Below are 16,234 nucleotides of genomic sequence, written 5' to 3' on the forward strand. Positions count from 1 at the left end.
TCCTCCTCTCTAATCTGTGTCCCTTAGCAAGCACGCTCGGTGGGTGCTGCCCCATCGCTGCCCTGAGGCATGTGGAGAGGGTTCTGCTCTGCCCAGGCTATTAACCGAGCTCCCTTTAAAATGGGTGAGGAGGGAGGCCTGTGGAGGGGCAGATAGAGGTACCCAGTGACTGTCTGAAACCAGTGTAATTCGTAAATTTGCCATAAACTTTTAGGTGAGAATTGAGGTGGGAGTTTCCAGGGTTAGCATGCTTTCAAAAATCAAAAGGAAAATGGAAGTTTTCTTTTCATTTCATTTCAGAGGGCTCTGATATGAGAGATTTTTTTTTCTAAATTTTACCAAGATTTCAGCAATTAATTAGTGTAGAAACTTAAAAGATATTAAAATATTCATGGCAACATTGCCATGTTATACATTTCTATTTCTATGTGTAAACAGGCTTACATACCCACACATACAATAGCACTTACCAAACAACACTACCGATACCACCAGGGTGTCCACTGAAGTTTGGAGCAGGTGGAATGGACACCACCTAGGAGACTGGACCTTTATCTGACCCTGGGGAGTGAGAAGCTCCTGCCCTACTGGATACTTCTGCTCATTATGGTAAGTTTTTATACAGGCAGTGTAGAGAAAGCCACACTTCAATTTGTCAAACCAAAAACATAGTACCTAACTGTCTGTGTATAAAAGCTAACACAACATGTCAAAAATAATAGCACAGCCCTCGATATACCTTGAACTGGTGGAAAAAGTTAGGAACAGTTTGGCAAAGATCAAACATAAAGTTAAGTTTTGTATTATTTTCTTTTCATTCGCATTCACACCAGGTAGACTTTGTCAAATACCTACAGTAAAGAACAACTTGTTCACGCATGCAGAGCAGGATAAAATAAGACTGAAAGCTCCAGGAAATCAGCCTGCTTCAAAAAACCATTAAAATGTGCCTCCCTTCCAGCTTTACGAACGTGTTAATTGCCGTGTTTCAGTCATGTAAATATGTTTCGCATGGAGTGCCCAGGATTTCCTGCTGCAGAAGCCCTGCTCGGGGCTGGGGGCGGGGAGGCCTCGGAGGACTTGAGCACACTGTGGTGACGCTGGCTTTGGTCAGCATAGGCCCCAGTTCTGAATGCCCAGAAATACTTCGCAGACGCTCGGGGCTGCCTAGCAATGGGGACTTCTAATGCTGGCTAGCTTGACAAAGTAAATACAACTATTGAACATAAGGCAGCTCCTAATAAAAAACAACAATTCCCCCTTGTAAACACTTACATTTGGCCCCATTAAAAATTCTTTCTTCATACCCAGGAACTAGCAGACCCTCAAATGTGAGGGTCCCAAAGTAACTGAAGAGTAGTTGGGAGAATTAACGTCGCCATTTCCACCGAGCACTTCGTACCCATCGCAGGGCTTTGTGGGGTAACGTTCTGCATATGCTGTCGGGTATTATGCAAGCAGACACACTGGCCATTATGCTCCCACGACTCCTTCATGGACAGCCAAGGGAAATCAGTATTATGTTCATATACGCTCTATACTTGTGTACAAAAATATATGATTGCCACATTTCCAAGAGGAATGTTCGTCAAAAGCTGCCAGTTTTGAAAGGTATTTGTTGGACTGACATTAATATGATAACTTAAGCAATTATCTGATTTCAAAATTCCCTGGTTCCTGCTCTTTCACACCTCAGAATTCCTCTGATCCATTAGTTATGTATCAGTCAGACCTCTGCCAGTCCTAAATTGAAAGGTGGATCTGCTGTAGTTCTAAAAATCTCTAGGGTTTGGGGATCAGCCTTGAGTTTACACACACATTTATCTGCTAACAGTTTACTGAGTGGGGCATTTCAGACTATAGTAAGGAGTGAATGTTACTTTGAATTCTAGTAGACAGAAACAAAGTGTTACCTTTTGCCACCTCCAGAGTAGTTTCCATATGCCTTAAAAGAAAAAAAAGGGATAAAAAGGAATTCTTATATAATTAGCACTTTGAATTTATTTCTAAAAGAAGTTTTTTTTTTTCCAAACTCAATAGTCATTTCTAAAAACAGTAAATGTTCCTAAAATATCTTACTATTCTTAAGCCACCTGAGGGGTAGTACCTAAAATATTACTCCTAAAATGTTTCCTCACTTGTCTCGGTTAGAAAGGGGGCTTCCTGGACAAAGTGGGCTTCAAGAGCACGTCAGAATGGTGGTCTGTCCCCAGGGACATCTTGGCCTCCTTCCATGTGCTGCCACAGCAGCATGGGCCCCAGGTCTCAAGCGTCTCTCAGTTTGGCCCTGCTGGGGCTTAATTCAGATTCCACACGCTCGGGAGCCGACCTGCTCCTGCCGGAATGGTGTGTTCCAGAGCCACTGGAACAACACTGGGGTTAGCAGCAGTGGGAGGCCAGTGAACAGGTCACCAGAGGAAGCCCTGCCACACAGTTAAGGGAAGATGAATGGAAGGGAGTCAGCTGGGGAGATACAAGGAGTCATATTTCAGGCAAGGGCGCACGGTCAGGGAGTCACAGGGTGGTAGTTGGCCATGTGTTGCTTCCCATCCGTTCCTTCAGCCCGGAGGAGAGCCTGAGGGGCGCTCAGGGAAGGCATCTTTCGCAGCGTTTCTGCTGTCCAAGTCTGGGTCACAGTCTACAGCACCTTATTCCCACTGTTACTTGGATGTTTGCTTTTGTTCAGTCCTGCTCATGTTAGACCATCACTGAGAATAAAATGTGCAAAAGAACAAAGGAGAAACCAAAAGAAAAGAAAAAGATAGTGCCTTCAGTTTGTCTAGAAAGTAAAACTATTTTAAGGAAAGTTCTCCAGGAATAATCTAGTTTGTTCTCTGTCTATATATGAAATAAAGGAGGAAAATAACGTGACTCCTCCACATCTTAAACGTCTCAAAGTTCAAGAACGTGGGGACTGAAACATGGTGGTTTATTACGACTGGAGTCCAAAAAGTTCTGACTCACATTTTGAGAGGATTAAACTCAGCAAACCAGCCCCAGCAACGGTACTGCCACAGCCGCCACCCACAACCCTTTCACACGGGGCCCAGCCCCCCGGGGTCTTCTGGCATGAGATGGAGAACCACCACTCCCACAGGAGGGGCAGAAAGAGGGGGTGCTGTGTGTCACTTCATGGCTAGAGTGTTTTTCCTGAATCAGAAGCAAGCAGGGTCTAGAACAGCCTGTGTATACCATCTTTTGGAAAATTCTGTCTTTAATGGAATATACCTGTTTGCAACAACTGTTGTTTTCTAGTGTTGAAAGTGTCCTAAGTGGTTTTGTAAGGACATGGGTGAGCTGGTCCCGATATTGATGGAAATAAGTGTATGTCACTCTCTTGCTCCCCTTTGCTCTGAGGGTTAAATCCAAGTCACTTACCACAGCTTACAAACCCACTCGATCTGATACCTGCCCACAAAGCCAAACTTCTCATGGCCATAGCCACGTCCCTGTCTGTTGACGCTCCAGAAAAGCTGACTTTTTTTCTGTCCTTCAAACTTGCGAAGCTTATTCCCACCTGAAGGCTTTTGCATTTTCTTCCCTTTGCCTGGAAACTTCTTTTTCCAGGTCTTCATAGGTCCCTTCTCAAAATTTAGCACCCTCCAGAAAGGCCTTCACCAATTAACGTAGCGCCGCCAGCCAGTATCATATCTTCATAAAAATTCATAAAACTACCTTTTATTTCCTTAAAAGCACCCCTTCCTGTCTGAGTTGTCTTTCCTGTACGTTAGCTGTCTCTCATGGAGTCACGCGCTTGTCCTTCTGGAGTTGTAGGTTCTTTGAAGCGGGCATCTTCCTGCACCGTTCACTCCTCTCTCTCTAGCGCTCAGAAAAGTTCCTGCACGTAGAGCAGCGAGTCAGAATGTGGACTTTGAAGTCAGGCTGCCTGAGTTCAAATTCCCTTTGAATATCCTGATGTTGCAGCATCACTTCTGCTCAAATTTTTGGACTTGGTCACATGGTCCACAACTAGCTGAAAGGGAGGCGTGAACATGAAGTCTTCATTCAGGATGGCCGAGCACTCAAGGGTTCTTCTACTGAGGAAAGGGGAGAGGAAAGATTGGAGGGTAGTTATCAGTCTCTGTCACAGCCCACAACCCTTTGGAACCCAGGTATCCATGCGCAGCCTTCTTCCCACAGACACCCCTTCTTCAGGGGCAAGTGGGGATCCTACTAGCTAGAAACTGCAAAATTCTCCGCCCTGGCAGGAGAGGACGTGAGCCCCGTTGGTAGCCCCAGTTCTGCTCTCTGGAGGGAACTCCCTGTCCGTTTTCATGTGTCCCTTTGGGAAGTCACTCCTTGTCCATCACCGTCAGTGGCTGCATGAGGTCACCATCGGAGGGGATGCCCCTGAGGCTGCACAGCTTTCACAGCCCACTTGTTGCTAGGTCAGCTTTGGGGACCTAAGATTACTCTAGGGGTGGAATAATTGTAGACTTTCACCAGGCTTGTAGTTTCTTTGGGAATACAATCTCCTCAAGACTGGAGAAGATTCCCGGGCTATTTGCTTCCCTTCAGTTCCACACACAAGTAATCACAGCCAAAGAGTTGTCTGGACATAGCTCTGGTCTTCAGTACAGGAAACAGATCCCATCTGATTATTTTATGCAGTCGGAAAGTTTCTACCAGAAACTCGGGGGCTAATGAAATAACTGGAAGGGCTGGAGGACAGTGCCCCCAGATCGGCCTCCGGGGAAGCTGCTGCCTCAGGAAGGTGGGAATCCGGAGACCACCTCGAGCTGCTAGCCGAAAGTGCACACCTCTGTGCCTGTCATCTTGGGGTTAGCAGCTTCCCACTGCCGCCGCTGCGAGTGCTCCTTGACCCCCGTGAAGCAAGTACCTGGACACTGGAGCATGAGTCTGGCATCCACTGATACAGCTGCCTCTCAGCTCCTGTGAGCTGCTCACCGGACACCGACGCAGGGTGCTTGCCAATCGCACAGAAAAAGCGGCAGGAAGATAGCACCTGCTTCTCTTCTCCCTTCTCAGTAGGGTAGAGCTGCATCTAATTCACACCTTCCAGCCTCTGACCTGCGCGCAGGCCCCCCACAAGGCAGGGGGGATGGACGCTTGTCCACACAACTAGTCCATGGGAAGACTTGAGTCTTATTTTCTGGCCTCTCTGTTCTACCCATATCCCTCTCCTTCATCTTATTAGTAACCAGCTTGAAGCCATCTAAAATAATTGACTTGAAAGGGAAGACGATACCCTTAATCTGACTTTGGTCTCTGGGCGGGCTCCTGTTTCTGGCCAGCCTCTGACGAGGGCGTCTCACCAAAGCTTAGGGAAGCAGGCATCTGTGGAGGTGCCTGCTGAGTGTGCAGCCGCAGAACCATTCAGATCACCAAGCTGTTGGTCATCTAGACTGTGGCTGCAGCAGACGCCTCCTCTACCAGAGCTGTAGTCCCTGCTGTCTCTTCTTGCAAATTCTGTAGCTCTGGCCTAAGTTCATTTCTTTTTTATAAATAACTTTACTGGAAGTGGCAAGAAGCAACTAACATCCCAATGAACATTCCCATCTGAATTTCTCCAGCATCTCACCTAGAGCCACTGATCGGGAGCTGTGAGGTTTACCTTCCATGTCATCACAGCAAACAGGGGTCACCATCTTTCCACCCTGCAATCTGACCTCCCTGCCCACCTTCTGACCACTAAGCCAACATGTATTTAGATCTGAGAACTTGATTGCTCCGTTTTCCAGGTACCAAATTCTCTATAAACAAGATAGAGATTAGGCTGTTATTTCACAGATTCAAAAACACAGTGGCTTCAATAATATAGAAGTTCACATCTCTCTCACATAAAAGCCCAGTTCGGTGACCCAGGGCTCCTTTGGTGGCAGATGGTGTCAGCAGACCCTAGATTAGTTCCGTCCTTTTGCTCTGCCCTCCTCAGCCCAGAGCTTCCATTCGATGTCCAGGACGGCTGCTTCAGCACCTGCCCTCAAATCCAAATTCCAGCAAGTGGGAAGAGGAGAGTTAGGCTTGTCCCAAGCATGCGTGGAGCCTAGAACAAGAACACAAATGAAGAGCCACATTATCATATGCCTAAATATTTAAAAGTTATCAAGCCAACAGACCTTCAAATATGTTTTATCTTCCTTCCTTCACAAACATACCTTCCTAGAAAGGCAATTTAAATTTAAGATCAGGGCTCCACTCCAGAACATGGAGATGAAAGGAGGATCGGCCTGCAGGCCGCTGCCCAGGGTGTGCACACCGACAGCAGGGTCCACACGTGGAGGATGAACCTGGGGAAGGGACTGGGTGCAGGCTTTGTGGCCACTTGGACAGGAGCTGAGGCTCTGAGTCCCCAGAGTATGTCCCATAAAGAAAGGCACAGGCTCTGGATGGCACATCCCCTTCGCCACCCAGGAAGGGGTGGGGCGGGAGCCCTCTTGCGCCGTCAAATAGTGGTGCTAAGGAAAGGCAAAGCAGAAGCATGCCCTCCGTGGACCCAGCCCTGAGCCTAACCCCAGCACTTCCGCTCAAGACGGAGGGACCAGAGCGTGGTCACTCAGCCTCACCCACTGGCAAAGGGAAGCTGGGAAATGGGACCTTGTTTCTGGGAGGCCATGTGCCCTGCTGATACTCAGAGACTCTCTTACGTGCTGCAGAGGAAGGAAGAGAATGGATATTGGAAATAAGCTAGCAATCTCTGCCACAGACATGTGCCTTTTCACAAATCACACTTTTGTTTAGACAAGTGAGTTCTTCACAATGTGCTTTAAGAGAGGTGATTTGGGAGGCAAGACAGTACCGTCAGTTATAATTGACGGTCAACACAATTGCACACCGGAGCGTTCTTCAGTGGGCAGCCAATGTGCAGTGTTCTAACTCTGAAATTTTGTCTAATTTTCAACTCAATCAGGAAGAACCAAATGAATTTTTTTCAATTCAAAGGCTATAGTATGATTACGACATTTGATAAAACAATTTTAATCTTAAACCTTGAGAATAGATTGGATCTTAAACAAACAAAAAGTAAAACCCAAGACCTGACCATATTTGGCAGAATTTTTTCCAGAAATATTCAGCCCCTACAAAATGTACACTTACCAATCCAAAAAGAGCAAAAATTTGGTTCTGGCATTGTTTCCACTGGCCTAGTTATCTGTGAGAGTAACACAAAATTCACCAAAATTAGGCAAATGCATCTTCCACATTGCAAAATTTTAACCAGATGTAGAATAATTGCAATATTACATTATATTGTAATAAGGATTAGGGAATAATATAAATGTAACAATGTAAAAATATAATAATTATATAATAGCTTTTTTTTTTACAAGGTGAAACAACACTCTGAAATCTTGTGAAGAAATAATAGCAGTCTGTGGTGATGACTGTAGCAAAGCCTGCTTCTCTGCCTCCTTCCCTCTGTCCTCCTCCTCATGTCCTGGGAGGAAGTCAGTCTGTCCACAAATGAGAGGGAAGCATGTCTCTCTTTTTACGTATAAAGCAAGAGAGACTCTGAACCCTCCTTTCACCCCTGCCCTCTGGGCTGGTGGGGCATCAAGTGTGCATTTCTCGGTCAGAAGCTGAGAGCGGGGCCCCGGGCAGGGGCCGTAGCTCAGGCGCTGGTGAGCGCTGCCAGATGGCGACCCTTAGCTACGGCCCTCCTCGGAGCTGTAGCTCACTGCTGGTTGTCTCCCAGTACCCATGTGCTCCTTCTCCCGTAGTAATAGATTTGTTACGTACTCTGACACCTTTTCAAACATTCCCCAGCCTCCCTTCCAGCCAGGGGCGGCCACATCTGAGTTCTGGACGTGAGCGGAAGGGATGTGTCCAACTTCCAGGTCTGGCCTTCTTGGCCCCTCCTTCCCTTCAGCTGAGAGAGCAGAGCTGAGAGTAAGTGACAGCGGGTCAGGCTGTCGCTTTCTCCTCTGTTAAGAGACCAGTGTGTGTTCTAAGCTGTTGACAAGTTTTAATTTAAGTTGGCTGTGTTTTAAAGAGAAGAGAAAAAATCTGTTAGAAAGTATTTCGAAATATTAACACCCCTTTCTGTGATTGCGAGTAATACAAGGTGTGAAATGTCAGAAATTTTAAAAAGATTAAAACAAATCTCTCCTCATCTGCTCTGGGGTAAAATGTACGACATCAATTGTTTTCAGAAAACAAACAGTACCTGGTGGTTTGGTCCTGGCAAAATATGAAAAATATAATTTGATTAAACTTATTTTAATGAGTATTTACCTGCAATTTGTCTCAAATCCACTGTAATCTAGATTCCTTATCTTGCCCCTTCTGTCTGCGAACAGTGCCGAGCACAGGCCTGGCAGGCTGGGAGACAAGGACGTAGGAGGGAGCAGCAGAGCCAGGAAACCCAGTCCTGTGTGTCTAGGATCCGTTAGTTACTGACTCAAGGATAACAAAATATAGACAGTGGCTCAGCCCGGCAGAGAGACAGAGGTAGGCAGAGAGGGAGAATCTCCTAGTGTGGCTCGGTGCACCTCGCCTCAGAGCAAGGCCCCTCTGCTGCCACTGCTCCGTTGTGACCAGGGCTCCCTGGGTCTAGGGGGCCATCTGGCAGTGGCTCCCTGATCTGCTGGAGTATTTGCCAGCCTCGCTGTTCCCCACCGTGTGGCATGGAGAGAAGGGACCTGTTAATCCAGTGGGATCGATCGTGCACGTCTCCCAGGCCCCCTGGGAACTTGGGGGTTGTCACACCTTTCCCTGGTCCCTGTGCCTACGTGGACATCATCATTGGAGACAAGGGGGTACTGGAAAACATAGGCAGGCAGCCAGCCAGATATGCATCGCCTGTGTCAGCAGTGCAATCCCTTCCTCCCAGAATCTGGAAAAAGAAAATCAGGTGGAAAAATGTCGGCTCAAGATGTGAGATACGTTTGGGCCCTTGCCTCAGAACCCCAGGGATAAAGTGAGGAAGGTGAATGCCTTGATTTGGTTTACGAGGTTGAAAATAGTATGATATTTTTTATAGTCTGATTTCTATTTAAACCATTAGTTGGTGAAACCTCTCGGTCTAAACGTTCACACACCGTCACAGCCTTGCGGTCTTGGTCTAAAGGAGATCACCACGAGAGGCCAAGTGTTGGACTACATGTTTCTCAGAAGACAGATCTGGGGTACAGCAGCATCTGAACACTTACATGGCAAGTGTGTAAGGGCCTTGGAAGCCTCGGAGGGGAAGTCCCGGACACGCCTGGCAGGCCTGGAACCCGATCTCTCCTCCTTCCTCGCTGCTTCACATCACGTTGACACGGCGCACGGGGGAAGCCCAGAGAGGAAGAGGACAAAACTGACTGCATCGTGAGCTCATTCAGGTGACCGTCAGCCGGGGCAGGCAGAGTCACATGTGGATTCACAGATTTCGAAGAGCCGGCCTGGGGCTTTTTCAAAGGACAGGAGTATGCCAATGTGCTGTACAACGTAGCATTTGGTTAGAAGCATTTAATCACATCACCCAAAATTTTTATGCTCAGAAGTTACACACAAATGGTACTTGACTTTTCTTCAAAACCATTCAGCTTGAAAGATTTCCAGGCGTGTCACATGTCACGTTTAGCTGCTTCTGCTGTGAAGGGCTTTTAGCCAACTGGCTCGCACTCATTGCAGAGAAGCAGAGGAGGAGAAATTTTTAGCAAATAGATAAGCTCCTGAAATAAATGGTGTTGTGCTGGTTCTGAATAAACTACCCGTTTCCTCATGTAGATTATCTGAGCAGGATGACCGTTAAGCCAAATGCATCATAAAGATAAATCAATTCTACTGTTAAGCAAATCACCATTTCTACGTGTCAGAGTCCAGTTCATTATTTAACACCCAGCCCGTCTCTGTGAAGCTCCGTCCTGCTCTCCTCCCCTCCACGAGTGCTGCTTTGTCTCCGGCTGTCCTGAGACGTGCCCGGGAGGGCGCACGTGCGGCCTCCTCGCTGTGGCTGGGCTGTCAGCAGCCGCCCAGTGGGGAGGGCGCTCTGTCGACATGGTCTTCAGAGCGCCTTGCTTCAAGGAGGTTCCAAATGTTGTTCACTCCAGTTGACTCCTGAACAGCCTGATCGCCATCTGACATCACCTTTGTGAGGTCCCAGCCAAAAGGAGCCCCACACGCATCTTTTTATGCTGAATGTTCTGTAAGTTTCAGACAACCTTCAGATCGTGCATGTAGCCTAGTCATTTTTCCTTTGCTTATTAGAAATAACTACAGGATCTTAAAGAAACATTAAAACTCAGACATATAATAAATGTCTCTTTCCCTCCTGCTTCCTCACAGGAACATTGGTAGAGTTAACACTACGAAGACATTCGTAACCTCAGGCTTCAGAGTTGTGCATTTCTTTTAGATTCCTGAACCTTTCACACTTTCACTTCTACCTGCAGTCCTTTCTGGAACAAAGTAGAGTATGAAGAAATGAAGGAATTATTTAAAACAAAGAAACAAAGTTGTGTTTGAGTTTTTTATGTCATTCAAGAAATAGACATTTAATTACTTAATGTGTGACAGTGTGAGTGCTAAGGATACAAATGAATAATAGTGTGTGAATATTACTACATGGATGTTACAGCCTTTCTTGACCTTTCTGACATCTTTGTTGATCATATATCTGTATAATAGTATCTTTTGTCCTACAAGTATTTGCATTAGAAAGTAAGTACAGGGAAACAAATCAAGAAAGAATATTTTCATAAATTATTTTTAATGTTTTAAAATATTTTGATATCACACAGCTTGTGTTTACATGACAATAAACAAGCCTTTTATCGGGAAAGAAACTAGCCAGAACATATGTTTGTATATGACAATATTTTTACAAAAAGAAAAATGGTTCTGCCCTTTTTCATCTTAATTTTTCTTCATATTGAAGGGACTTTTCCAAATAAAGGGTTTCCGAGAGGTCACCTCCAGGTCGGTTCACCTCTGCAGGCTGTGGTCAGTCGTCAGGGGACGGCCCCTCCTGCCTTTCTTACCTTTAGCCTCCACCCCCACTCTGCACTGCACACAGCAGACATGTTCCTTTGAGTTTGGATTTTTAGGAAACAAATCACGTGGGCTTGGGAGCACTGACAGTTAAAGGAATTTAATAGAGATCCTTTTGAAAACCGAAAAAAGTTCTTTTGAAATATGAATAGCTCTTGCTAATTACAGTAACTGTCCTGTGACGATGGTCAGAACTGAATCTGCTTAAGTCAGCCTGTATCTGCAGAAAGACAGGATGGGAGATGTTCCAAGCTACACTATTCTTTTGAAAACATGACCCAATGTCGTGCATAGTAACAAACTTACCAAGACCTGTAACAGAGGTTATAACTGACTCACCTGAGCATAGGAAAAATATTGACCATTTGACTGGTATCACTTTTTTCATTATGTCAATATTTCTATGAAAATTGTAAGTTCCTACAAAAAGTATTGCCTTGAAATAGAATCATCGGGTCAACTTAATAGACAAAGGGAAATAAGCATTTGTGGGAATCCATAATTGCTGAAAAGCTATATTTGATTTTAGCATTTGGAGTCCCGGCAAAAACAAAACAAAGCCAAAAAACAACCCTGCCGTTATCATGTGATGTTTTTTGATTATGTTTTTATTTGTGCATGTACGTGTTTTCATTTCTACCTAAATCAGAAAAAATCTTCATACGTTTAGGTTTGAACTCTGGAAATGTTCCACTCAGACTCCTGGCCCAGTTTGTGGAATGGCTGTATTTGTGACATCTAGCGGGAACAGGATGTGGTTACCGCGGGCTTCAGCCTGAAGAACTGTTTTAGCAGGAATTTTACATGCAAGACTAAATGCTGATCAACAGAGCATAATATTGTATTCTGAAGTGTGCTCGTGAGAGCAAAATTAATTATTTTTTTCTTCTTTCTTTCCTTCTTCTGAAATCTTCTGCCATAGCGACTGCATTTGCCTCCAGACTTGTCAGACACAGTGAGCCGCTCAAGCAAACAGGGTCTGGCAGAATCCGCCGAGCTGCGGGGCCCGGGCTGTGGCGTGATGGCCGGAGGCAAGACGCACCTGGACTTCTAATGGTTCTTCCTTAGTCTTGCTTGCAGAATTATATGACAGTCTAATTATGATTGCTAATAGCTTATGTAAATATTTTTCTTAACGATTTGACCCTTCAACCTTGAAAAGAACAGTTAGGATTGCAAAATGAGGCCACCATTCTTCATTTTTTTAACCAACTTTTTATACATAAATAGTCAGCAGAAACACTTTCATTTTAAAATTTGTTTTATGCTATATCCAGAGAAAATAGCTGATTTTATTTTTAAATAAAAGCAAATAAAATATCAAAATTCAAAATGCTTTACAGTGGTCATTAGTGGACGTGTATTAAGGCACTTAATTTATGATAAAGTGCATGTTACAGTGGGTGGCAAATGAAACATTCTGAAATTCAAATTTGTATATGAAAAACATTTTCTCTTTATTTCTGAAAAAGTCACTTGCCACCAAAAATGCTAAGGTTTTTTAAAAAGTGAAAAATTCGTTTGCTAATATATGAAGACTATAATAAAATGAATTTGCATTTATGCAACCTGTTATTAAATTGATGAAGACAAAATAATATTTTGGGATTAAGACTCCATTAAAGATAATTAATCTCATAACTAATAGTTAATAAATATAAAGAAGTTGAGTGATGGAAAGCATAGAAAAAGAAGTTGAGAGGCCGGCCCCGTGGCTTAGTGGTTAAGTGCTCGCGCTCCGCTACTGGCGGCCCGGGTTCGGATCCCGGCACGCACCGACGCGCCGCTTCTCCGGCCATGCTGAGGCCGCGTCCCACATACAGCAACTAGAAGGACGTGCAACTATGACATACAACTATCTACTGGGGCTTTGGGGGAAAACAAAGGAGGAGGATTGGCAATAGATGTTAGCTCAGAGCCGGTCTTCCTCAGCAAAAAGAGGAGGACTGGCATGGATGTTAGCTCAGGGCTGATCCTCCTCACAAAAAAAGTTGATGGTCTTCTACTTAGTAATCCTGAGCGATTGAAGTCAGCACTATGAAAGTATGTCCACAGACATAATTCAGGATTGAAATGCAAACTGACAGCTACATTGATGCCAGGACACTGGGGAAAACCATGTCTTGAAGCTTGGTGAGAGGGGTTACAGAACGCGGGTCTGAGGCAAAGGAGGCACTGCGGCCCCCTCAGATTCCATCGCACCAGGTGAGCCCTCTGTGAAGACGAACGTTGGCGGGGGGGGGGGGGGGGGGGGGGGGCATTTCTAACTATAGAAACATGTTGGGGATGTATACCATACTGAATCAGTTTTCATATAAAACACTAGGTTTTTGAATCATAGTTCCATATTCTCAAAGCTTTTGACAAAAGGCAAAAGTTAAAAAGTAACTTGCATATTTAAGTAGAGTCCCAACGTTTAAAAAGCTGTTTAACATTCGTTAGGAGAAAGTGAATTTCCAAAATACATTTTCAAATATGTTAGAATATTTTGAAGCAGTTATAACTAACATTTTTAAGCAGTTTTCTTTTAATATACCACAAATTATACTTTATTTGTTCTTGACAACATTGTAGAAAACAAAGACTAGGTTTTTAAAACTGTCTAACCAACGTGATGAATGTCAGTCACTTAAAAAAAACCCACTGTAGCATAAACACATACTGTATACAGCTTTTATTCAGAATTAGAATAATTGAATCAATGACAGTGATTCGCCAGGATGTCAAATCTCTCCATCATATCCTGTCACTACCAGTTTATTTTTTGTGATCAAAATCAAAAAGACAACTATTTTGTCACCCACTATTTCATTAGTACTAAAAATCAGGTTTCTTCTATTTTTTTAGAATGTCTGGTTTATTTTTTTCACTTCTTTTAATTCGAAAGACAAATTCTTCCCCATTTTCTTTTCAAAATAAAGTTTCAGAATTGATCTGTCAGTTAAAATTAAAGGGCTTTTATATTAAGCAAAAGTGCTTTTAAAATTTAAAGCAACTCCAGAAAATCAATTTAGTCCAAAGATAATAAATAATGTGCAGATACTCCACAAAAGCTTTGCTCTCTCTGAAAGCATTATGAGCAATCTGAATAAACTCAAATGAATATTTTAGTCAGGTTATTATTTTAATAACTCTAACCTTTTTCTTACCATGTTGTGATTCGTTTTATACAAACACACAACGGAACAATTACATAGCATTTGACTCTGAAAAGGAAATGTGAGGTCATCAGATATGTAAACTGCTTGTCAAAAATACTTGATAGGTCACTGATTTACCTTCCTGGCTACCATGTCTGTAGAATTAATAGCCAATTGCTAGTTAGTCTGTGCTTTGCAAATAGATAAATACTATAAAAATTGAATGTGCATATTTGAACACTTATTTTAAATATAAAAGAAATTTTTCAAACTCAGTAAAAGTGCATTTTGAACAATAATAGTACCTGGGCTTTCCAAAAATCAGATCCAAGTTCTCTTGTTCTGATTCACTAGGCAGGCTTTGTAAAAATAAGCTACTAGAAAGGGGTGTATATTTTTGTTTTCCTCGGATAAAAACCCACTCTAAAAATGTGTTTTCCTCTTTCTGGGAACATTATCGATCATCCATATGCTAATAACTTACTACATAAAAATATTGGTCCACAATAATGCTACTGTAGGTGTATAGACTATTTTGATACGTTATGACATACACACTCTATTAACAGACTTCCAATTATCAACTTGTCTCAAAGATATAAATACCTAAGTAACAATGCCAAACATAGTATTTGAAATGTCTTCATATCTTTTAAATGTTTCTAAAACTTCTAACCCTCTCTGGTATTCATTTCTTACCATAGATTTGCCTTTCTCTAACAGGAGGTAAATATTTTGACTGCTGCAGTCCGCTCAGGTGCTGGGGTTCTAAGACCCTCTGAATTTCTTTCTAGTAGCCACCAGACAATTTCCCATTTTCTCTTCCCCTCTTCCCTTTATTCTTTATCTCCACCTCCAGCATCTGCAAATACTAACACTAGACAAAATAAAACGACTTCAAAAGGAAGCAACACTCTGCAATCAATTCCCTGTCTAATTAATTTTAAAGAATCAGACTCACGAACACACATACAGAAGGGAAGTGGGGGACCCCATTCATTCGTTCAGGCCCGTGGTGAACGTCCTTCCTAAAGGCCATGCTAATGGGCTTTGCAAAGACAGTCACCGTCAACCCCACCGAATTTAAGCAATACTTAACCCTTGGTACTTACACTGTGAACTTTAAAACTGAGCAGAGAAGTCATTCAGGACTGATGCAAAAATAGAAAAATGAGGTTATTCTTGAGAAACAGAAAAGGAAAGACTTTGTGTTTGGCCTTGGTGAGCCAAACATACAGAGAAGAAAAGCATTTTTTTTTCAATCTTGTTAACAAGAAGGCCCAGAGGAGAAAGAAATAAGCAGAAGAATATAGACACCATCTAAGATGACAAAAATTCACAAAACAGAGCTGGATCTTCAAATACTGTATAAAGGAATCTTAGGAAACCTAGTTATGATTAAAAAAAAAAAAAGGAAGAAAAATTGATTATGTGAGCCACATCAAGAAGCCAGTTGCTTACCATTTAAGAGTCAGAAGGCACAGCTTTGGGGGGAAAATACTCTGAAAATTCATTGTAGTAAAAAGCATATTTTTACTCGGAGTAATTTGCATGTTCCTTACTCAGACATTCAGCTCTAATTCTGTTCACCTGGTCTCCCTAAGCCAGTCAAGTTTGGAGAATAATCACAGGCTGTTAGTCTGTGATTCTACTGAGGACATCTCTCATTGACAGTCACCCCCCGAAGATGGTGCCTCACCGTCCCCGCAGAGTTCCCATTGATAAACACAGACATATATATACCCTTCAGTAGATAAATAAGCAAAAGTAAGTTATTTCAACAATGAGTAAAAGGCTCCCTCCTGGGCGCAGGATTCCGGGCCTGCCGTGCTCTCCCCGGGAGAGTGCCTCGAGCTCCACTCACACGCACGGCTCATCCCAGGGTGAGGGCAGAAGGCAAGGCAGCCTTCCGTCCTGCCGGACCAGAGGGCTTCTGCACCCGAGCAGCCGCTTCGTCACTAAACCAGGCTGTGCCACTGCACCCCGGCAATCCTGACCCTCGGAGGACACACATACGTGCCCAAGTGCACGCATGCAGGCCCCACAACATACCCCTTCTCCCACCCAGCTCCTGCACCAAAGTGCCACAGCAGGTTCTCCAAAGTCTACACAACAGAGCTGGGAGCTGGCCGGCCGCCTGACCCTGGCCCAAGTCA

General features: G+C 43.9%; 1 protein-coding gene across 2 annotated transcripts in view; it reads left to right on the forward strand.

Moving 5' to 3' along the window:
- Positions 1–12,535, forward strand: part of ELP4 (elongator acetyltransferase complex subunit 4) — a 228,405-nt gene extending 215,870 nt beyond the window's left edge. For both annotated transcript variants that reach the window (XM_058546188.1, XM_058546187.1), the window contains one exon: positions 11,861–12,535. In XM_058546188.1, the coding sequence (XP_058402171.1) occupies positions 11,861–11,992 (132 nt within the window). In that variant the 3' untranslated portion in view covers positions 11,993–12,535. The remainder of the gene's footprint in view (positions 1–11,860) is intronic.
- Positions 12,536–16,234: the final 3,699 nt, after the last annotated feature.

Source organism: Diceros bicornis, chromosome 7, assembly GCF_020826845.1.
Source record: "Diceros bicornis minor isolate mBicDic1 chromosome 7, mDicBic1.mat.cur, whole genome shotgun sequence".
NCBI classification, from domain to species: Eukaryota; Metazoa; Chordata; class Mammalia; order Perissodactyla; family Rhinocerotidae; genus Diceros; species Diceros bicornis.